Source organism: Pteronotus mesoamericanus, unplaced genomic scaffold (genome assembly GCF_021234165.1).
Source record: "Pteronotus mesoamericanus isolate MK-2021 breed Mesoamerican mustached bat unplaced genomic scaffold, CSHL_Meso_final contig_130, whole genome shotgun sequence".
NCBI classification, from domain to species: Eukaryota; Metazoa; Chordata; class Mammalia; order Chiroptera; family Mormoopidae; genus Pteronotus; species Pteronotus mesoamericanus.
In genome coordinates, this window is record NW_026555060.1 from 1,046,216 (window position 1) to 1,069,968 (window position 23,753).

At 38.9% G+C, this 23,753-nt stretch overlaps 1 protein-coding gene across 1 annotated transcript; it reads right to left on the reverse strand.

Annotated features, from left to right (window-relative positions):
* Positions 1 to 8,219: 8,219 nt before the first annotated feature.
* Positions 8,220 to 22,973, reverse strand: GRSF1 (G-rich RNA sequence binding factor 1). The gene is made up of 10 exons (XM_054591394.1): positions 22,545 to 22,973; positions 20,145 to 20,301; positions 18,941 to 19,096; positions 18,381 to 18,524; positions 17,615 to 17,750; positions 15,637 to 15,818; positions 14,713 to 14,834; positions 13,437 to 13,572; positions 13,006 to 13,081; positions 8,220 to 12,007 (listed from the first exon to the last, which is right to left on the reverse strand). The coding sequence occupies exons 1-9, from the start codon at positions 22,896 to 22,898 to the stop codon at positions 13,032 to 13,034; spliced, it is 1,437 nt and encodes a 478-aa protein (XP_054447369.1). The 5' UTR covers positions 22,899 to 22,973; the 3' UTR covers positions 8,220 to 12,007; positions 13,006 to 13,031.
* Between the last annotated feature and the right edge of the window lie 780 nt (positions 22,974 to 23,753).

Sequence of the window (23,753 nt, forward strand, 5' to 3'; positions counted from 1 at the left end):
AATTCTAGCCTAGTTTGTTGTCTTTTTTTGCCCTTTAGTATTTATTCTTTTGATTCTTCATCCTTCTTATTTTTGGCCATATATGCCGGCAGTATTGTAGGTGCTGCAGATATCTTGGGAAATTATCCTAAGTTAGTAAAAGTTATTTTATAAATAGTTTCAAATTAAATTGAAAACAGGCAGCTCTGTAACAAACTGTAAGGTGGAATAAGTAGACACAGGATTTTATTCTGAACTGAAAATAAGCTGTTTAACCTTTTTCTGAAGCTTTAAAGATCTGTTATTAGTGCAACAGTCCACAAAAACAAGGGACCAAGTCATGAATCCCTTGACTTGGTGTTTAATTCTATCTTCCTTAAAAGTTGTGCTTTCCACCATTTTCAACAGCATCAACAAGAATTAAGCAGAGGTAAACAACTTTACACTGAAAACTACAAAACATTGCTGAAAGAAATTAAAGATACCAATAAATGAAAAGACACCCCATGTTCATGAATTGAAAGACTTGATATCGTTAAGATGTCAATATTACCCAAAGCCATCTACAGATTCAATGTAATCTCTACCAAAATCCCAATATAGTAGCGATGGTAGAAATAGAAGCATCCATGCTAAAATTCATAGGGACTCAAGGCATGCCCAAATAGCCAAAACAATCTTTATAAATAACAAAGTTGGTCTTACATTTCCTGACTTGAAAACTTACTACAAATCTACAGTGATCGAAACGGTGTGGAACTGTCATAAAGACAGACATAGAGACCTAAGGAATAGAATGGGGGGGGGGGGGGAGGTCCAAGAAATAAACCCCCATATATATGGTCCAATGATCTTTGAGAAGAGTGCTAAGACCATTGAAATTAGGAAAGCATAGTCTTCTCAACGAATGAAGTTGGACCTTTATACCATATACAAAAATGCAGTGGGTCAAAGATGTAGCATAGGAGGACTATGAAACTCTTAGAAGAAAAGAGAGGAAAAGATTGATGGCATTGGATTTGGCAACAGTTTCTTGGATAAGACACCAAATTCACAGGTGACAAGAAAAAATATTGGTTGGACTTGATCAAAATTAAAATTTTTTTGTGGAGAAATTAGAATCCCTGTGTGCTGTTGATGACAATGTAAAATGGTGCACTCACTGGAAAACAGTATGGTAGCTCCTAAAAAAGTTAAACATAAAATTACCATGTAATTCAGCAATTCCACTTCTGATACACACCTCCAAACAAAAGTTAAAGCAAGGACTTAGACATTTATAGGTCCAGGTTCATAACAGCATTACTTACAGTAACCAAAAGGGCGAGCAACCCAAGCATTTACCATTGAATGGGTAAACAAAACTTAGAAAGGAAGGAAACAAAACTTAAAAAGTCTTAAAAAGGAAGGAAATTCTGATGCACTGAAACATGGATGAAACGACATAATAAATAAGCTAGTCAGGACAAACGATTCCACTTGTATGAGGTTCCTAGAGCAACTAAATTCAGAGACAAAGTAGAATGAATGGTAGTGGCTGGGACGGGAGGGAGCGGGGCAGGGGAGACGAGTACAGTTTCAGTTGGGGAAGATGGAAGATTCTGACAACTGATTGTAGTGTTTGCACAATATGAGTGTACTTAATACCACAGAAATACAAACTTAAAATAGCAAAGTTGGTTATGAATATTTGGCACAATATGTAAAAATGCTTTCTAAAAGGGCAGGTACAGAAAATAGATAATGTTTGCATATATGGGTTGGGACAAAGACATAGTGCACTGTCCACTGAGGGGACCTAGAAGCCAGGGCTCTAGGAGCAATGATCCTAACCCAATGACCAACCTTTCATTGGAAACCGAAGCATAGTTTCTAATAACATTCTACAGTAACAGGAAGCTGGGCTCCTTGGAGAAATGGCTAAGTCTAGGTCTAGGGCATCCTGTAATGCCAGAAAGGGTGCTTTAAAAGCTAAAGGATGAGGACACCCATCAAAGGGACCCAGGAGACAAGTGACAGCTCCCATAGACCAAAGCTGAAATGATGTGAGCAACAAAATAATGTAGTATAGAATTTAACCCAAGGTATAAAATAAATATCCATGAGTTCATATTGATATAAGAATTAAATAAATGGGAGGCTTTTGGACCACGCGGCTTAGGAAGTAGGATATAACTGGGAAGGGGAGACAGGACCTGGAAGAGAGAGAATGGGACACAGACTCTGGGGAATAGTGTGAAGACCACGCGGGAAGGAAAGGGGAGAAAGGACTCTTGCTAGTGGGCCACAAGAAGGTGCCATGTGGTTTTGGATTAAGAGCTGGAGATCAGGGCAACGCAGAGCTTAATGGTACAAATGAAGATGCTCCTTTAATTTCTTCAGTATTCGAAAGAATTGCATCTCAAGTTGCTTTAGCAAAATGACAGTGCTGGTTCAGATTCCTGCACCTGTCGCAGTGATTCTTCGATGGAGAATAATGCAATGCCCCCATTGTTATCTGCTGCTGAAGGACCTGCCGTTTTATGACTCTTCTGTTTATTCTCATGCAAAGACATTATTCTCAAAGTGCTCAGAACAGCTGTGGGATCGAGAACTTCAACATCAGCTGCCTGTTCATCTAGAATCAGTCCTCTTGCAATGAACGATAGGCCTTGGCTTTGAACCTATGTCTTCTGTCCAGGTTCTGTATTTCTTCATGGCGAGCCCCCTTTGGAAGGCCTTCAATAGATCCCAGTTGAGAGCATCACATTCTATCAAAGAGGATTTAAATTTGAATATCAGAACGAAAGTTGTTGAAACAGCCACCATCCAGGCATTCCTTAACCTGCATGCAAACTTCCCCATCCAGTCACAGTAAAGCCATTGGCACAACAAAGAGCGTCAGGAGGTTTTGGTAAAGACTCCCACGTGATTGTAATTAATGTTCACTTGCTTTACCTATGTATCTGAGAGGAATTGTAAATGATTCTTTCTGGAACCAAGAAGTCAACTGTTTATGTCCTCAACATCTTTTACATAAGAAAGACAAAAACAAATTAGAGTCTGCCTTTCTAAGCAATTTGATATAACAGTGGCCCAGACTATTGAAAAACTTGAAAGCCTTAATATGACATGAATACATGGAAAACCTGTAAAGAAAGAGACTTTTGTCCTGATGTTTGAATACTGTATGATCTAAGAAAAAAGTCTAAAAACTTGTATAGGGATGATGGATTTATGAACATTTGACTTGTCAACCCTCACTCAAGCTACATTTCACTCTATTGTCAGGGAAAGGGAACATAAGAAACCATCTTGTTTAGAAGGGACCATAACGAGGTGAGAGGGTAGGCAACAGAGCTCTGAATCCAAGGAGACACCTGAACTGCATGTTGACACTAATTTCAGGGTTGGCCTATGACTGATGTGAACATGTTGGGCCCAATGGACTAGAGGAGGAAGTGCCATGAAGTTAGAAGTTATTGGGACAACTGAAGTGCAGCTGAGCAGCCAAGGACATAGGGGTTCAAGACCCGTGATGTCGGTGGCTTCAATGACAGCAGAGAGTATTCTATGGCAGCGAAGTCAGTGGTAGCTGTGCTGGTGTTCTGATTGTGTTTTATTTCATGTTACTCCTTCTGGAATATCATTTTCCAGCTTTCCTGTCTATTCTGTGAGCCGCCAATATTCTTCCAATAAATTACTTTTTTATGCTTAAAAAAAAAATTAGATAAATGGGAAGAAGTCGCTTATCTCCTATATAGAAAAATTTCATGTAATTTATGTAACTATTCCTTCAAGAAGCTGGAACTTAATTCTCTACTTCTTGAATGTGGGTTGTGCCTAGTAACTTGCTTAAAAAAAATGTGGAAAGAAAAAACTGAATTTATTTTCAATTACACTTTACATTGAACATTATTTTGTATTAGTCTGGGGTGTACAGTAGAGTGGTTAGACAGTCATATACTTTTCAAAGTATATTTCAAGTACCCACCTGGCACCATACTTAGTTATTATAATATTTTTTACTACATTCCCTGTGCTTTACATTCCCATGACTATCTCATAACTACCCATTAGTGTTTCTTAATCCCTTCACCTAAAGTTCATAAAAAAGGAACTTTGTAGTAGCCTAGCAAATGCTATCTTGGCCAGGTGATCAAAATTCACAGCATCAGTAGTTAAGTCATACTGGTAACATGAATCCTTAATAAGATGTAGTGAGAAACACACCTTTGTGTCCTTCCTTCCAAAAACTACAACCCCGGACTAACCATGAGAAAAACCTCAGAAAACCCAACTCGAGGACATTTTACAAAATATCTCACCAGTTGCCCTTAACATTGTCAAGATCATCAAAAGAAGTCTGAGGTTAGGGAGACATGATGACTAAATAGGTGGGATCCAACATTAATTGTGACAAACTGGAGCACTGTAAGATGTCAACAGCAGGGCAATTAGGTGAGATATATATAGGAATTCTATTTTTACAACATTTTTGTAAATCTAAAAATTTATTTAAATAAATTTGTGCTTTCATACTCAAAACAACTATAGATCTAACCTAATGAGGTTAGACTAAACTTCCTAAATGCAGTTTATTTCCACATAGAATCTGAGGATTTTCCTTAGCCTGAATATTTTAAATCAGACGTATAGCTCAGCTTAAGGTTCTTCATTCATTATAGTGAGGTTATAAAAATGTATGATGAAACAAAGGGAATTTAATTATTTTGTGAAAGGACTCCAGGTGTGGCCTAGTGATTTTTTTTAAAGATTTTATTTATTTATTTTTAGAGAGAATGGAAGGAAGGGAGAAAAAGAAAAACATCGATCAGTTGCCTGTTGTACACCCCTAACTGGGGACCTGGCCCACAATCCAAGCATGTGCCCTGGCTCGGAATCCAAAGCCGCTCCATCCGCTGAGCCACAGTAGGCAGGGCTGGTGTAGTAATTTTGAAGTAGCTCCCAGGGCCACTATTGCAGCCTCATTTTATCTTTGCTCAACAGACAATGCCGGCCCTTTTCAAAGAATTGTATCTCAGAAATGAGTGGCTGTGTTTTCATAGAAAAATGTCTTTCAAATATCCCAATATATCCCCCTTCCTAAATGTTCTCCTGGGACAAATCTTAATGATTCTTAGACATTTGTTGGCTTGGGGACTGTCAATTATTGAGGTCTTACATTATATTCTCAGCACTCCTCAGGACAGGTGCTTTTGTTGTTAACACATTAATTACTTTGGTATGAGATTTTTGTAAGCATGTCAGTCTACCGAGTCAGAATCAAGTATCTGACAAGCACAATTTCTATACTAAAAATATGACAAACTTTATTCAAAGACAGCCTGTTATCTTGAGAAATAAAGTTGATCGAAAGAACCAGGCACCAGCTGTAAGCATGACTGAGGATGTCATATTCCTAGGAGTTATTGATACTCAAGCTTGGTAAAGAGCACTCAGGCCTCCTGGAGGCAAGTAGGCGGTGGTGATTCCTTACCACTTGGGGGGCTGGTTTCTGGCACAATAGTATCGCTCATGCTCATTTATAAGGTTTATCACAAATAACTTACTCTTCTACATTAGAGCAGGTTAAAAATTAGCCCAATATGACCATTTGAATTTCATTTGCTTTCTTGAGGGAGCAAGAAGTGAATGAAATTACACCCATCTATCAGAAATTGTGAATAACTCAGTTTCTCTTTGGCTTTTGACCTTTATTCCCAAATACCATTATCAAGTAGCTGAAAGAAAGGTGGAAAGCCTCTGTGTTTCAATTAGAACCAGGTATATTTTGGGACAAGTCTTTGAACATACTTGTGCAGAGTCACCTATGCGATTCAAATCAGTCTGGATCGCTTGAAAAGCTCTTAAGTGTATCTTGGTGACCCGTGTAAGCGTCACTGAATCCACCAGTTTTCTAGAGTTGACGTTGGCTATATGCCTTCTGTCTTGTCACCAGGTGCTTCCAAAATCATTTCTCTGGGATATCCTAATTCTAACACAAAACCTAGAAGCCATAAAAGGGGAGATTTAACAACTCCACCACATAAAAATAATTTCTGCCATAATAAACACAGTGACAAACTTGGGGGCAAGGGCCAGTAATTTAAAGCTAGTTCATTGCAAGAATAAAGGGGTCCTGCTAACTGGTTAAGAAAAAGACCAAACAATAGAAAAGTGGTCAGTAATCACAGACAGGCAATCAGCAAAATTCAGAGTGTGCAAATGTCCACAGGTGAATCTTACTTCTTCAAAAATAAAGGAAAAAGAAAATACCGGATCTAGCAGAAGTAAGGCCTGCTTGAGTGTGGTTAGTAGGGTAATAATGCAGGTGGAATAATTTATACTTTAAACTTGAACATTTCACCTACAACGTCATATGGTATGCTTGAGTGTGATACTGTTGTTACAGAATTCCATGCTTATGATTTTGTAATAAAAGATTTTGTAATTAAAAAAAGGGGCATTATTTGTGCTGGAACCTGTAGAAGAGGAAACATACAGATTAAAATAGCAAACAGGCACTCTATCACTGAAGAAATTTATTGAATGCCCCAAAGCTTATGAAAAAAAAAAATGCTCAATATCATAGATTGTCAAGGAAACCAAATGAAAACTGTTAGGTAGCCAAGGTGGCTAGGAAAGGACCCAGAGCCAGAAAAGTCCAATTAAGGGCTTTTATTCGAGTAGGGACACTGCAATCTGGCGGGCTGGGTCTGAACTGACAGCAGCCCCAAGGGAAAGGGTAGCAGGGCTTTCAAGGTGTGTAACGGACCCTGGGGGAGGGCAAGTCACCCTGCTCATCTGCTCCAGGTGTCCTGGGTGTCTGCTCTGGGAGTGCTGATTCTGTAGAAAGCTTGGAGGGAGAGGGGAGGGGGCAGTGAGGATTCAACGGGTTTTCAGTGGGATGCCGGCAGCTATGCCTCCATTACTTCTGATGTGGGGGAAGCTCGTGGCCAGGCATACCTTCTTGGTTCAAAGGCAGTGGCTTAGGTCCATGTCCCAGTGCATTCTAACAGAACCACTGCACATAGAATGGTTAAAATTATAGGATGACACCATCAAACAGTGAGGCTGTAGACCTACTGGAACTTTCATATTATTTGTGGGTATGTAAAATAGGATGACAGCTTTGGAAAGTGGCATGTCAATTTCTAGTAAAATTTAAACTATGCCAATCTTACAACTCAGGATATTCTGCTAAATACTTGCTCAAAAGAAACTAAAGCGTAGGTACACAAAAAGGCTTGCACAAGAGGTTAGGTTCATAGCAACTTTATTTATAATAGCCCAAAACTGTAAACAGCCCACAGTCCACCAGCTGTTCACCTAACCCATGGAAAGTTAAACTGTGGCATAGACATACAATGGGACACCACTTAGCTAGGAGATGAAAAGGAACAAAGCTGAAACACGTGGATGAATCTCAGAACTGCTAAAAAGAAAATTTACACAAGAATACATACTTTATCATTCCTTTTATATTTAGTTCTGAAATGGACAAACTCATCTATGGTGAAAACAAAATCTCAACAGTGGGGAAGGGATGATTGAGGTGCGGGAACCAACTGGGTGAAGAAACTGTCTGATGTGATGGAAACATTCCGTAACTTGCTAGGGGTTTGGGTTACAAGTTGTACATCAAAACTCATCAAATGGTACACTTAAAATATTTGCTCACTTCACTGTAAATTTTACGAGGGAAGTTATCAACACGTATGCCCAAAAGCCTGAGTCAAATATAGATGTTTACACCTTTGACACGCATATAAATAGATGAATGGACACAGATGATTAAGAAAATACGGTGAAATACTACTGGTAGACTTGAGGTGATAGGTATAGGCATGCCTATAACTGAACTTTTCTGTATGCTTGAAATTTTAGATTTAAATAAGTGGGGAAGATACATACTAACCGATTGTAACATGGACAATTTAGATCTTGATTGAAACGTTTTTTAAAAAAGGACATTTCAGATATTTGATAAATTAGCATTTTTAGAGAGATGTATACTGAAATACAGATAATACTATGGTTTGGTTTGGCTTTAAAATTAATGAGGAAAAAAATTTTAATGAGGTAAGTGGATGGGGTTATAAGAGAAAAATAGGAGAGGGTATGATGGGGATTATAAGAAAAATGGGAGAGGCTATGAAGAGAATTCATAGAAAAGGAAATCAAAAGCTGAATGTGAAGTGCTACTTTATGAGAGAATACCGTTGTGTGGCGTGTGTGTGTGTGTGTGTGTGTGTGTGTGTGTGTGTGTGTGTGTGTAACCTCTCAGACTGGCAAAGAATAGTGGCTAACACACTGCGTCAGTGAGGCTTTGGGGAAATGAGTGCTTACCCTGCTGGTGCGAAGAAAAAATATATAAACAATTTGATATAAATTACAAATGCACATACTCTACATTATCCTACAGAGAAATTTACGTATGTACAAAATGACAAATTTATACAGGGTAATTCACTTCAGCATTACAACAGCAGAAGACTGGAAACAATTTATATGTTCATTAGTAAGGGACAGGTTCAATTGCATACATCCATACTATACAATCACTTTTAAAAATGAGGAAGGATTTTGTATATTGGTATCAAATGATCTTTAGGATGTATGGAAAAAGGGTACAGAACAGTAGTACAGTATGCTATATATTTTAAAAAGAAATGAAAGTGTCCATTATATTTGTTTACCTAAACAGTATCACTGGAAGTTTACCTTTGAAACTGAGGACAGAGTTGCCTAAGGGAAAGTGGCTGAAGTACAGAATGGGAGGGAGACTGGATCTCTAGAATTTTATATCCTTCAAAACAAATATAAACAATTGAAAAAAGTATCCGTTTATTTTCATATCATCAAGGCTTAAGAACCAAATAAAACCTTTTATCAATAGCCCGGTAATTAAGAAAACCACCCAACAAAAACACTTGGCAAAAGATCTGGACACTTCACCAAAGACAGTGTGTGATATTCAGATATATCAAAAGATGCTCAACATCCTATGAAATCATGGAATTACAGGTTAAAACGAGACCCTACTACACACTTATTAGAAACACTGAGAACACCAAAAGCTGACAAGGGGGAGTTGCTACATGATGCAAAATGGCACAGCCACCTTGCAAGATAAAGTTGAGTGGTTTCTTATAAAACTAAACAGTCTTACCATATGAACCAGCAACTCCACTCCTTGGTGTTTACCCAAATGAGATGAAATGTATGTGCACACAAAAACCTACCTATGAACGTTGACAGCAGCTTCGTACAAACCTCAGAGATTATTTTCTAATCTGATGAATCAGGGACACACTCCATTCCTACTACATTACAGCAATTTTTTTGAAAGCCCCCAGAACTCTACTGCTCAAATAATGCCATTCTGCTCTATCATACAGGTCCAACTAATTGAACGTAAACCCTTTCACGTAATTTAAGGGGAACTCTGAAAACAACAGAATGTTTTCAATCGTAAAATGAATAGGATGTAACTCGGAGAAAACTTCCCTAATGAGAATCTGCTGAGGAGCTGTTAGGGCAGAGGATACCCACAGGGCACGTGGACAAACAAGCAGCGAGCGTCCTTGCCTCAAAATGTCATGTAGGTGGAAGTAGCTTTCTCCCGATTCTTCCTCGCCACACTGCAGATGTAGCAAGGATTTGGAGACTCCTACTCCATGGTCGACTCAGTCTCCTTTCCCACCTGGCAGAAGCCGCCTTCCCCCAGGCAGAGAGGGACAATCCTCTGGCTCTGCTTCCTTCTCCGGTGTCAGTGAGTGCACCCGATCACAGCCTTTAGCAATTTCCTCCTTGGTATATCTACATGTTACTTAACAGCGTCCTCCCTTGCACCTCCTTGAGAAGCAGCTAGCTAAAAGCAGGATATGGGGAACATGGTCCCATCCAGGCCTATTTTCGATAGCTTTACCTCAAAGGCAGTTATAAAGACACAGAGAGAACAGAAAATCACTGTCATTACTTATTTCAATAGCAAATGATGATATACAACCCAGTTCTGTCAAATTTTCAGAAAGAGAACTGTCTTTTGATAGAAATAAAAAATCACTTTTATTCTATTACGTGCTTTTTGCACTTGTCAGCAATCATTCACTTAGTAGCCTAAATTATGAGCAATAGCTTACTAAAGGGAGTATAGAAAAGTACATGAATTCATAAGATGACTTCCCAAAAATGACCTTTTTTATTTTTACTGAGAACTCAGCCACTAAGTGTGACAAGAAGATACACCCTTCCAAGCTGACTCACCACACAACACTTTAAGGCTTTTGCTCTTATCTTTTCTGATATGCAAAAGAAATTCATTAGCTTTAAAATAAATTACAAATGAACTGATTCCTCACCAACCCCAATCCCGAAAGACCTTACAGACTTTTTCCCAGAGCAAATTAGATAGATACCTACTGCTAAAGGGCAAGAGAAAAGATCACATTCCAACAGACCAGACAGCTACAGACACCAGTTCTCACAGCTCAGTACACACATATGAAAACACATTTCCGTCTAAGTAGTAACACTGAAGCTCTTAAGCTGGTTAATTAAGTCACGTCCTTATAGGATGGCAAACACAACTGAAAATTAATCATTTCTCCTTACAATAATATATCAGGATTTGATGTAATAAAAATATATTTGGTTTATCCACACACTCCAAAATAAATACTCTTAGGTAATCTGCAGCCTGAACCAAGCCTTCATTTATTGACTATTTACAGTACAGTGATTTTGTATCTTAGCTGGTAATCAAAGATGGTTATGTATTGAGTGAGAGAAGACATAATCTCTTCCAAATATCACTTCTCCGAAATGAGGGCTAACTTGATTTTAAGAACTAGAAGTGCATCTCCTGGTAACTATGTAGCAGTCGTCACCCTGAGAACAGGAACAAGGCAAATAAAGTATACAGGACTTTGATTCTCCTACACAGGTGCACATAAAATTAGTTTATTAAAGACTACATTTTGAAGCCAGCCATTTTGATCCAATATTTAAATAACAAGCTGTTTAATATTAAAGCAGAAGGTACTGCCACAATGTGACAGAAGTACAGTTTTATCCATAAACCCTTCACACAATTATACATTAAATGCTATTTTTATTTAAGCAAGGCACCCCTACTTGTTCTACGACATGGGATGTGCTACCCCACTGAAAAGCAAAGGAGGGGACTTAGATGGTTTCCTATCTAGCGCTGGTTTAAATTCAAGTGAAGCCATCGATTTACCAGTAGGGACTGTTTTGACACATCACTTCACAGCTTTGAGACTTAACACCCCTAATGTTTACCCACAACCAAAAAAGGGGTAGGGGATGGGGGCATGTGTACAGACAACTTCTAAGCTGAGACTAGAATTCCCTCCTGAAGTTCACAGGCACTAATGTCAAATGCCAGTAGCACAGGCTTAGAAAGGCAAAACATTTCTAAAGATATGAAATGACCAAATAGGTGTCATTACACTCACTAACCTGTGGTATTTATATTTTTGTTTTGAATCCTGTTTTTCTTTTTAATTTCTATCTCTAAGTCATCAAATACACCTAAAATTTTAACTACTCTGCCAAACCATAGAGGTTCAAAGGTATGAAACCTTTCCTTGCTTTGGTGAGTATTTGGTTAAAATAAATGAGTATTTTATTCCATAGGAAGTTTTATATCACAGACCTCAAACAAATCATTTTTAAAATGAGGGAAAGGTTTTAAAGGACAGTGCTGAATAAAAATATGCAGTCTTCACATTGGGTAATGTATCCTCTATGAAAACAAATTATTTAATCATAAAATAAAGACCAGATTTTTAAATCAGATCCTATCCTGGACAGCTTAAACAAAATTTAAATGTGTAGTTTATTTAATCCCAAAATGAATCTTTCCTTTTTCTTTCTAAACAGTCCACTGTGGAATTTTTCTTATAAGCAATTAACCCAAAACCCCCAAATCCTTTGTCAAGCAGTGGCTGCTAAAAAACTGGAACTTTATATCCCATATCCAAGAAAGATGTGCAAATGAAATGCTTCTTGCTTCATCCTGAAAATAAAACAAAGTATTGCAAATTTACTAAAAATGAAAAAGTATTAAACATATTCCTATACCATTTAAAATAAACTCAGTAATTTTTTTTTCTTTCCAGTTTCATGCAATTTATCTGACAAATCAATTAAGTTGAGATAAATAAAATTAGTTAGGCATTAATATTTGCAGCATGGTATGAAGGTAGGAGATTTTTTAAGTTGAGCACAGGATACATTTTACACAAATTTTAGCTAAATGTAAATATTAAATATCATGAGATTGTGCAGCTTCAGATCCAAAAATCACTCATGACAACCATTATAAAGAAATGCCCCATGGGTTTTGAAGAAATCATTACAGTTAAGTGTCTCAAAGGAAGGCAAAGAACCACTATAGGTGGGAAAATGATTACAGTGAAATATATTAAAAGATTTTATAGGGTAACAAAGATACCACATAAGATTTGGTCATGGTAAAAGACATTAAGACACATATTTAATAGATTTGTCACAAGTAAGTTAACTCTATGAAATCATGTCCTTCCATGTCCTCTATGAAACCATTTTCATAACACCATTTTAGGAAAACAAACAGTGGTACATTAAGTATGTATGTCACTGATACAACCTGGTTTCTAATGTATCATTTTAAACATCTTAAAAATGTTTTAGAACTGAGGAAATGTGTTTAAAATTGTATAGAAAAAAAAGGATGCAAGCACATTTCCAGTGTATTAATCTATAGTTACTAAAGGTGAAAAATTATTTTTAGGTACACAGAATGATTAATGTCTCAAGATGCAAAAAGATTGTTTATGGGGAAAATACTCAAAGCCACTACACTATCATAATGAATTATTTCCCAGGATAATTTCATTCCTTGTATTGATGCTTCAATTATCATGATTAGTTTTATCTTTATTAAAGAGAATGGTTTCCAGCATTATTACAAACTTGTATGTTAATAATTAATCAATAGAAAATAATTTCCACAATTATATCTCTTAAATTTACCTTATTATCTGGAGTCCCTGGGAGTCTTATTTTCCCTTTGGACATGAATTCAGGAACAATTCAATATACCTATGTTCTGAGAATGACCAAAAAAAGAGACTTATTTCAAAAAGCTGAAAGGCAGAAATAATATTGTAGCCATTCCTCTCGTTGTTCAGACAGAAACTCAAACCCTTTCCCCATTCTTTTTCTTAAGTGAAATAAAAAACAAAATTAAAAAATCCTAACTCTAGATAGAAATATGCAAGATAATCAGCAAATAATGCTTTTCATTATAGTGTTTCATCCTTTTTAAATTTAATTTAGTAGAACTGATAAGAGTATAATTTTCCCAAGGAAATACTCCATAGACAAAATCCAAAACAGAAAAAGGCATTTGTGAATGAAGACACACATCAAAAAGGACAGTGAAATCCGCAGGCAGCACTTACGGACGTGGGACCGATCCTTGAGCATAGCTGCAACGGCATCTTCGTGGGTATCGAAGTGCACATCAGCTTCTCCGGTGGCCTTCCCACTGGAACTGTACTCCATGGTGATTCTAACAGGCTTCAGCGGAGCAAAAAACTAAACAAAGGAAGCCAAAAGGAACACTGGTACTAGGTCCAATTTCTAGAAGTTTAGTGGTTCTGTATTTTTCTTTCTGATCCTGATTCATACACTTTGATTAATTGGCTTTTAGGAAATCTCTTTAAGCAACGAAGTAGTCAGACAGCTACAACCTTCTCTAGCTTTTCTGATTTTCTTAGAACTCAAGGTTCATTTCAAATGTCTGTTCACAGAGAACTTAAACTACAAATATAATACTATACAACAAAGAGTTCTCAATTTTTTTATACCAATAAAGAACACTTTCATTATTCCTCCCACACACATCCTTCTGTTTCTAAAGACTCTCTTCTCTATCAAATATATTTTATTTCTTAATAATTCACTTTTACCATTTTTCCATCACGCATACACCTGCTAACCAGCTTCTTATCAGCACTACATAAACACACAGAGTGGTTAACATCTCAAACCAAGGCAACAAAATGCAATGCTTTACTCACACTGCACAACCTTCATTTAGGTTAAGATCTGGTACCTATTAGGGTTTTTGAAATCATCAAGAGAACTCTGAGGCCCCACTGCTAACTGAAGTCTCCAGGTTTGGATCTACCTTAAGTTTATGTCCTCAAGTTCATGAAGTCAATAAGGGCTTTGTTGTCTTATCTTTTCATTTCATACAGTATCTATTATAAAATAAAAATATTTTAAACATTCCTTTTCTCAAAAGTTAGGGAACCGTAATGTGAGAAGGCTGCACGGTCCGATGAAAGCACCAAGCCTCTGAGAGGGCTGAACTCCTGTCTAGTGGAGAACCGGCAAATTCCCCTGGGGCTCAGGCTCCTGAACTCAAAACTGAACGTGGTGAGCCATTTCTGAGAAAAAAATCAAACTTTCTTCAAATAAAAACTTACAACATACTATTTTGCATCTATAAAATCTTCTTATCCACTATACATTTCACCTTAATATGTAATGTCCATACTTTTCAAGTTAAGACAATGAAACAAGCCTCCACAACCACAGAGATGCCATGTGACTGTCCAAAGATACTCCAGAAATACTGTGCTTTCTTCTCTATCTTCCCAAAACTAACAGAAGTTCAGCATTAGAACTTTCATTCAAACCTATTGAGATTGGAATCTTACTGCCACATACGTTTATAATGTCTTGGGCATTGGCTTGGAAAGGCAATCCTCTCATGTGAACACAATGTAGTGAAGAGGAGGTTCCAAAATCAACAGCCTCTGGAAGCTTTTCTGACATCTCTTTAGGCAGTTCTGAAAAGTGGAACAAAGGGCACTGTCAAAGAGCATAAAAGCTTCAAGAGTTATTAAGAGATTACAATTAGGTGTGACCTTTATGTCAAAAATCTTCCAATCCTCTTGAACCATTAAGAAGGGCTTTACTTTTAAAAGCCAAAATGATCTGAAATTTCTGCCACCTTAAGAATATCACCTGAACACCTGTAAGAATTTGGTGCCTCAACCCATTACCAGATTACAAAAGGACATTTTTCTGTAATAATAACAGAGAGAAGTAAAAATGACTATTAATGAAAAAAATAAAGGAAAGACTAACTTTCTGGGTTATAAGCAAAAAGAAGGGAGGAGAGAATGAAGGAAGGCGGGGGGAGAAAAGGAGGGAGAGACTTAACAGGGTAATCCCAGGGCACCGATTTCAAAAGAATTTATCAAACTTCAAAGATTCCAGATGTTGCTCTGGAGTTAGGAATCAATGAAATACCTTAAATGCGGAAGTAAACAAAACTCCTTACTTCATTACTGCTCTCTATCCGTGTGTTTTCCCACCTTAGTCTAAATGTTGACATTTTACTTCCTTTTGATATATTTGTGCCACCCAGTTTTTCTGATACAGAATCTACAAAAATTATTAAATTTAAAAATCTTCTGCACATATTCAAAGTGCATACTACACTCAAAGACATTAAATATTTAACTCAATTCCCTTGTCTGATAGTCTTACAATTTAATACAACATGGTAAAAAAAAAACTTTTTTTAACAAATATCAAAACATACAACACAGACCTAATAAGTCTCAACAAGTGGCAGTTCCTTACCTATTTCCTTCTCACTTTCAAAAGCTGTCATAGGTCGAACATCCTCATTTACTTCGTGTTCTTCAAAGACCACTTCTGGCTCAGTTATGTACTTAGCAGTAGGAGATGCCATTTTCTTTCCCTTATGAGACCCAACATATGTTCGAACTTCATTCCTTCTGCTTGGAAATATCTCTATATAGCTATGTCAAAGCAAAAGAGAACAGGCACAAATGGTGCAAAGTAACTTTACGCTGCGCTCATTTAAAATAAAACATTTATATATAATATTTCCAACAGCTTAATGAAACACAAGTGCCCCAAGTAATAGGTGTTGTGGGGCGGGGGGGCGGCGGGGAAGGGGGGCAATACTCTTGACAGAACAAATCACTGATTTAATTTACCCCAAGATAAGTTTTCTTCATATACCTTTTAACAGTATTTTCTACCGTGTTTGCCTCATGAGAACAACTATACTGAGATTAACTGTGTATATGCAAAGAATTAATCTAGTACGAAGAGTTTTATATTGAAGCCTTAAAATTCAATTCTTTGAAAATTAATCATATCAGTATAAGATATTAAAAGTCACAGTATATGAGGAGCTAACTTCCTCCAGAACTTTGCTAACAGTCCAATGAGAATTCATGAACTAAATGTCAATTCTGATCCACTTGGCAGTGAGTCTATCTATTAAATCCAAGCTTCTGGATCCAGTTTTCTTTTCTCAATACTGCTTTTCCAAATCAGGTTATTAAGATGAATTGTAAAAAGTATTTATATTTACAGACCTATAAAGATTAGATGGGCAGCATTTTTTAAATTTATTGAAGAGATTTCTATACTGCCTTAACATTCTCACAGAAAATAACTGACGTGTTCCAAGATACATTATAATATGAAATGCGCTGAACAAAATGGGGAGTGGGGGGAATGCTTTGCATATACTTTTTTCACTTAAAATTTAATAAAGACCTCTGAGCCAATTCTGTAAGTAATTCTGACAATGGCTTCAGAATGGCCTTTTTTTTAAAAAAATTTCAAAGGAGTCAAGTAAAAGGCCAGAAAGCGACAAAAAAGCAACTTAAAATTTGATGCTTTTGAGTACTCCTCCAAATTAAAGGTAAAACACAAAAGAAACCACCCATTACTATTTGCACCCTAAGGTGATACAACATACAGCATACAGAATCATCTCGCAGGGGTGACCAAACTTTTGGCATCTCTGGGCCACACTGGAGTAAGAGTTGTCTTGGGCTACACTTTAAATACACAAACACTAACGAAAACTGATGAGCAAAAAAAAAAGGTTTAAGTAAATTTACGATTTTGTGTTGGGCCGCATTCATACCCATCCTGGGCTGCATGTGGCCCATGGGTTGGACACCCCGATAGACTATCCACATCAAAATGTTAATCTGAACCAATTCAAGACTTTAGCCCTAACTCCCAGTTTTCAAGGAGTAATACAGATACAAAGGAACACATTAAATGACACCATGAGGAAATAGTAAGATAAATATAGTACGTGAAACACTGTACAGGACAATGGACCCAATTTCTTCAAAAGCCAACAACATTTAAAAAGGGGAAGGGAATAAAAAAATAAAGAAGGGGATTTGCTCTACTTTAAAAGAACTGTAGACATAAAAATCAAATGCAGTGTGGACTGGTGCAAAAAAAAAAAAAAGACTGTAATGACATATTAGGTATAACTAAGAAAATGTGATTATGGACAGGCATTAGATAATAAATTGTTGCTAATTTTGTTAGATGTGATAGTACTGGGATCATGGAAGAAAAAAGTATTTTAAAGATGCATACTGAAATAACAAAGAGCAAATTAACACGTCAATAATTTGTTAATAGGCATTTGAAAGCCCATCATAATATTCTCTCTACTTTTTTGTGTTTCGATCATTTGATGTCACATTACAGTGTAGTCATCAAAATGACCCAAGGATGGTACTCCTGCATTATTAGTATCTGCTTTACTCACCGGTTACCAATTTCTTCCCTGTGTTTCAACAGGGCTTGGTTGGCCATTTCTGGTTCTTCAAACTGCACATAGGCTTCCCCTGTTTTCCTTCTCCCTCTGTAGTCCATCACAAAAGTAATGTCTACTATATTCAGTCCTAGGACACCCAAAAATTTTCACAAATTAGTGCTGCTAACGGGAGCTTTTTTTCATCCTTAAAATTAACAGTCATCCACATACTAATATTTTTACTTTAGCAGTAAAATTTGGGAGCTGCTCTACCAATCCCAGAGCCAGATACATGCCTAAACTGGAAGAAAATTAACTATGTAGCCCAAACCAGCAACACCTATACATCTATAGGCAGAATGTTTAGGGTCCAAGCATTTCTTACACAATTCTCTTTCTCTCTTTTTTTGCCATTATATAATAGGGGGAAAAGATTTTGACTAACATCACTACTAACGATGCAGGCTTTACAGCTAAGAATTAAATGATAATTCTATTAAATCATATAAATTGTTACTGTCTTAATATAGACACTGTTATGAGAGGATATTTCCATCAATAGTAAAATAAACCCACTTGAAATCTGACATCCTGATCACCATGCTAGGTCAAAACACTTATATAATTGATAAATAATGGAAATTCGAATGAAGAGCTCTCCCCAAAAGAACTTAATAGAATACAACTGCAGGCAGTTACCTAGGAAAAGGTTCAGGTAAGATAAGAGACAATCGGGGGGAAAGATATGAGGCCCAAACATGATAAAACTGAAAGGCACCTGCAAAGAAGTCTACAATGTCTTTCTCGTTGCAACTATAAGGCAGTCCTCTCAAGCGAACCACACCATCATTTACCACAGGGGAAGATTTGACCTGCAGGCTCTTCATTAAGGCATCCACATCTTCATTGTTTATCTCATATACTACAAAGCAAAAGCACAGAAAGTATGCCAAATTTATGCAACAAAGAAAGCCTTGAAAAAATCATACTTGCTGGGATATCCAACAATTGAAAAACTAGTATGTTTTCATCTTTATGTATTTCTTTGGAGAAAATAACAAATGACATTTATTGATATTTACCATGTGCGAGGAGTCCCCCATTTAAACAGCACAAATTGTGAGGTAAATTCAGTCAACATCTTCATTTTATACATAAAACACCCTTACAGATTGTCTTATACATAAAAGACAATCTCTGCGCTCCTTTTGGCACCCCGTAAAAGGGTGTGCATAATACCTAACTACTTCGCTATTGCTAAGGAGGAAATGAAAGTGCCTTGGAAAGTATAAAGTCTAATGTAACGATCTTGAAAAGCCACAAGGTGACTTCACGTACCTTCCACATACCGCTGCCCCATGTACAGGCGGTGCTTTTCTAAGGCTTTCTGCACATCCTGCTCTGACTCCATTTCAATTAAGGCATCACCCCTTCGCTTCCCATCTCTATTTAAGAGGAAGTGTATTCCATTCTCGCCGTTGCGAATTCTGCAGTCTAAAAGTACGTAAGTAAAAATCCATTAAAACCAGAAATCAAACTTTTATCTCAATTCTACAAGTTACTGGAATGCAATCCTCCAACAACACAACAAAGCGTTGGGAACCAAAATGCCTGCCATATTCCTTATACAAACCCCCATCATTCAAGCCATCCAAATGCCAATGTGGTGGTAGTCTCTAAAACAGCCCATGTGAAAAGAATAGGCAAACTTTGTTGCACATGAGCTTATGATCTTCTGATCTTCAAGCTGGGCTCAACCAAAAAAACTGTACTACTACGCCCTTCCCAAAGCTTCTATTGTTATGTTCATGCATAAGTGTCTTTTGTCAAAATCATAACCAGAAAAACTCTAAAATATCTCATAAAAGAATAATTTTGCTACCATAATTTAACCTTTCCCCACTTTTTGTTACTAAGAAAAGACATCCTCCTATTGCATACTTCTTATAATGGGAGCAAGTAGAAGATGGAAATGACTTTATAAAATGCTTGACCACACAATGCTATGCACATTAAGGTACCTAGTACATGTTAAATTGTTTTTTTAACCTTTAAGGTAGCATCTTCTAAAATTTATAAGGAAAATTAAAAATCAGATACAGAGACAAAAAATAAAACAACCACAGATATATAAACCTGCTTCAGACACGCTACTAAGGCAACTCTGTCACTTAATACTAAGTGATCTTGTATTCTAAATGTATGTATTACATAAAGATCTCATAACCCATATTTCCACTAATAGGTCTCTCTTTTTATCTTTACATAATAAAACATTAGAGAAAACTGGCTTTATTAAACTTTAGTCCAAGCATTAAATTTTGTCATTTTAACATTAAACATTTTCTTGCATTCAGTCTTTAAATTGGTATATATCACAAATGGTACACACATAGTGTCACTTTATACACACATGTAACCAGCCAGATGAGACAATTCTCAACCATCAAATAACATATTTACAGCATAGTTTAACTTGGATTTTGTGGGACTATCATTTACTCAGACAAAATTACCTATTTAAAACATACATAAAATATACCTGAAAAAAAGCTAAGCACATCTTCAACAGTGCACGACCATGGTAATCCTTGAGCTCGAATGAGATAAACATCATCCACTTCCTCTCCTAACTTGGATGGAGCCAATTCATACTCAGGGAGAGGTGGAAGGTCTTCCAGGTAGGTAGTTTTAGACTCCTTCCAAAAGAAATAAAGAAACATAAAAGTATTTTTTTGACAACCTACTTAGAAAATGTTTACTTCTGCAAACTAATGCTCTGGATGTTATTCTTGGGGACAGTTACTATTTCAGAGACAAGAAATAAGCTTCACAAATCAAACTCATCCTGTTTTGGCTTAAACTGCGCATCCTAAAGCAACAAGCAGGTATATCTTAATGGTTTGGCAAGACACAAATTTTATTCAGGACTTGTTTTGAAATTCTTCAGTCCCAAATTACACCTAATAGCACTTCTGTTAAGGCAGAACAAGAGGGGTTCCTTCAATCTGACAAATATGTGAGTGCCTCCTACTTAAAGTGTGCCATATTATTAGGCCTTTATCTCAAAAAGTTTACCATCTAGACTAAGACAAGCACACAAGATGAGATGCTTTAAGTGCTTGATGATACAAGACATTATAAGAATTGAAAATAGAGCACTAACAGAAGAATCAAGACATGGTATGAGATGGACACTGAAGGATAGACTTCTGACAGCGACATATAGCTCAATGTGTCTCCTTAAACTGGTAGGGAGAGGGGAGTTAGTAAAAGACATTTAGAAGTGGATAAATGAACAAGACAGCGCGATGCTTGGAAAGATTTATCTGTCAACTAGTATGTCACACCAACTGAATAGGAAAAAAATAAAAGGCAACAGCAATTGTGTAAGATAACAGGAGCCTGAGACATATCTAAAGAACTCTATTTTACAAAACTAAGCAAAAACTGGAATTTAATGAGTCCAACAATCACCATAGCCATGACACGGAAGACAACTCGAGCATTAAGATTTGCACTCTACTGGGCTAAGGAAAGAGATTCCTCTGTACTTGCACTATTTACACGAAGACTCATGTCTAATTCTACGGAAACAATGATAAATGTAAGCCTCTAGCAGAGGCCTAATACATTTTTAATAAGAATGCAACTAGCACTACAATTAACCTTGGAAGACAGCTCAGGTTTTAAGACAAATGACTTGCACTTCACCGGGCTAAAGAGAGATACTTCACTCCTTTGTGTGTTCCCATCATTTTCATGAAGACCTACATTTAATTTTAAGAAGTCAATAACAAATGTAAGCACAGTGCATAACACTAGCAGAGGCTCAACAGTTACCATTATAGTCAATTTCTCAGGAAAAAAAAAAGAGAGTAGCCAGAGCACAAGGGCTTATTAGAGATAGTTTGTTTTTTAATAAAGGCAACATTCCCCAATTTCCCAGAATTCCATAAATATCAGAAGCTTTTACAGAAAAGGGCAGCAAAAAGCATTGGGCCAGGATTCAAGTCAATTAGCTCAGCCACTGGCAGACAGCAGCCATGCTGATTAGCCTCCCAGTTTGCCTAAGTTCAAGGAGAAACACAAAGTGAATTAAAATAAATATGAACCCAAGGCATCAGGAATTGAATAGTCGAAAAGCGTAGTGACATTTCCCAGATGTCATGTAACGAGCAAAAAGGTTCCTACAAGGCACAAAATAGTTGCCATCTGAGTTCTTGAAGCACACACTGACTTTAAAAAAAACAACACTGTAAACCCACTCCTAGATCCCCAAATCGTGGCCTAGACGCCCCCACTCCTCGCTCCCCTCCCCGCATCTCCGTCTCCAAACTGGCGAGGATGAGTGACCCTTGGTCGAAAAGGACCTTCTTTCTGTCAGAGGAAGTGGAGGTGCAGAGGTGACCTTCAGTAATGTGGGGCAGCCCGCCTTCCCCAGCGACAGTAGACAGAGCAGCGTCGGGGACGAGCCTCCTCTCCCACAAATCTAGCCCACGCAACTGCGCGCGTGAACCTTCACAGCAGCGGGCCACGCGGCGCGCCGAGGGCCACCCAGGCCTAATGCTCTGGATGCGCGGAAAGTCCCAAAGCTCCGCGCGGGCTCGGCCTCCCAACTTCACAACCTGCGGCCTGGGAGCGACAGGGATGCGGAATGGGGGCGGCAACGGCCTCGGGAAACCTACCATGGGCCGGCAGGAAACAAGGCCTCAACATTCACCCCCAGCCACACTTACACTGCCCAACCGACCAGAGCTCAGAGGAGAACAAAACAAGGAGAAAACCCGTGGCCGGGGGAGAGCGTCCCTTGTTCCGAGGCCCAATAGGACTGGGCAGCAGGGGTGGGGGCGGGTGTGCGGCGCCAGCCGCGGGTCCCGGGCCGCGCACGCGAAGCGCACGCGGAGGAGCGCGGGTACGCGTACGCGCGGCGCCCACGTACCTGGCTGTAACCCCGAGCCGGGCCCGCGGCCGCCGCCAGGGACTGCGGCAGCAGAGGGGCGCGCAAGGCCGGGTAAGACGCGGCAGCCGCGGCAGCGGCGGAGGCGGCCGCAGTGGGAGGCCCCGCCAGTCTCCCGGTGGGCCCAGGCCCGGTCTGGAGGCCCCGCGTCTGTGAGGCGGCGGCCGCGGCGGCCCCGAGCAACAGCAGCAGCCGGCGGCGGCCCGAGACGCCCGAAGGGAAAGAGCCGGCGGCCGAGTAGAAGGGCAGGCAAGCGGCGCCTGTGCGCCGGCAGCTGCTGCAGTTGCAGCCGCAGCCCCGGAGCAGCGCCCCGAGCACCCAGCGCGTCCCGGCCATGGACTCCGGAGGCGGCGCGGGGCCTGTAGGCGGCTGCGGCTGCAGCGCGAGCGGAGGGGAAGTGGAATCCAGGGCCGGGGAGGGGCGCCAGGCACATGCGCCGCGGGCACCCGGGACAGCTGCGAGTCGGGAGGAGGTGGAGGAGAGAGCGCAGCTCCGCCCGGTCTCCGCCCTCGGGGCGGGGCTGCCTGAGGCCTGCAGGGGGCGGCGGTCTCGGGCACGACAGCTCTCCCACTAGGTGAAATCTGAGGTCCGGAGTGGGCAAGGTAAAAAGCTTGCCTGCTTTGGAGACGGCCCAGACTTGGAACGCCGGTCTGTGGACTCCCCGTATGGCCCCCACACCCCCTCCGAAACGCGTGACGTGAGGGGCAAAAAGGGCTCCTTCTGGAAGGAATTGTGGTACTCTGCTTGCAGAAAGATGTTGGGGCAAATGGAAGAGGCTTGCTAGCGCCCGCTCTTGAGATATATGTAGAAGGCCAACTTTTAAAATGAAATAGATACTTATACAATGATTATATGTGCATATTACAAGGGTAAAGGCTCCCTTAATGAGTTAGTGTATTCACAAGTGGACAGGCAAAGGTTTGCAAAAGACCTGGTTGTGCAGTTTTCTTCCTCTTGTGGCTGGGAAACGTCTCACAGTAATAGGCAAAAGGGAGTGCGGAGAGTGAAGAATAGAAAAAGCTAAAATTTTGAACTTTTTATTGGGAAATCTCAAAGAAAAGCTTGATGAAGTTATAAAACTTAAGGAAATACCAATACTTTAAAAATCTTGTTTTTATTTATCCCCACCGCCACCTCCCAAACATTTTTTCTTTGCTGAACTATTTCAAAGCAAACCCCAAGGACCACAGC

Coding starts and splice junctions, on each gene's coding strand:
- GRSF1 (XM_054591394.1), bottom strand. CDS start 22,898: ATGGCCGGGACGCGCTGGGTGCTCGGGGCGCTGCTCCGGGGCTGCGGC. Junction 19,097..20,144: donor TGTGCTTAGCTTTTTTTCAG/GTATATTTTATG, acceptor ACGTACTTTTAG/ACTGCAGAATTCGCAACGGC. Junction 17,751..18,380: donor CATTGTAGACTTCTTTGCAG/GTGCCTTTCAGT, acceptor TGGGTGTCCTAG/GACTGAATATAGTAGACATT.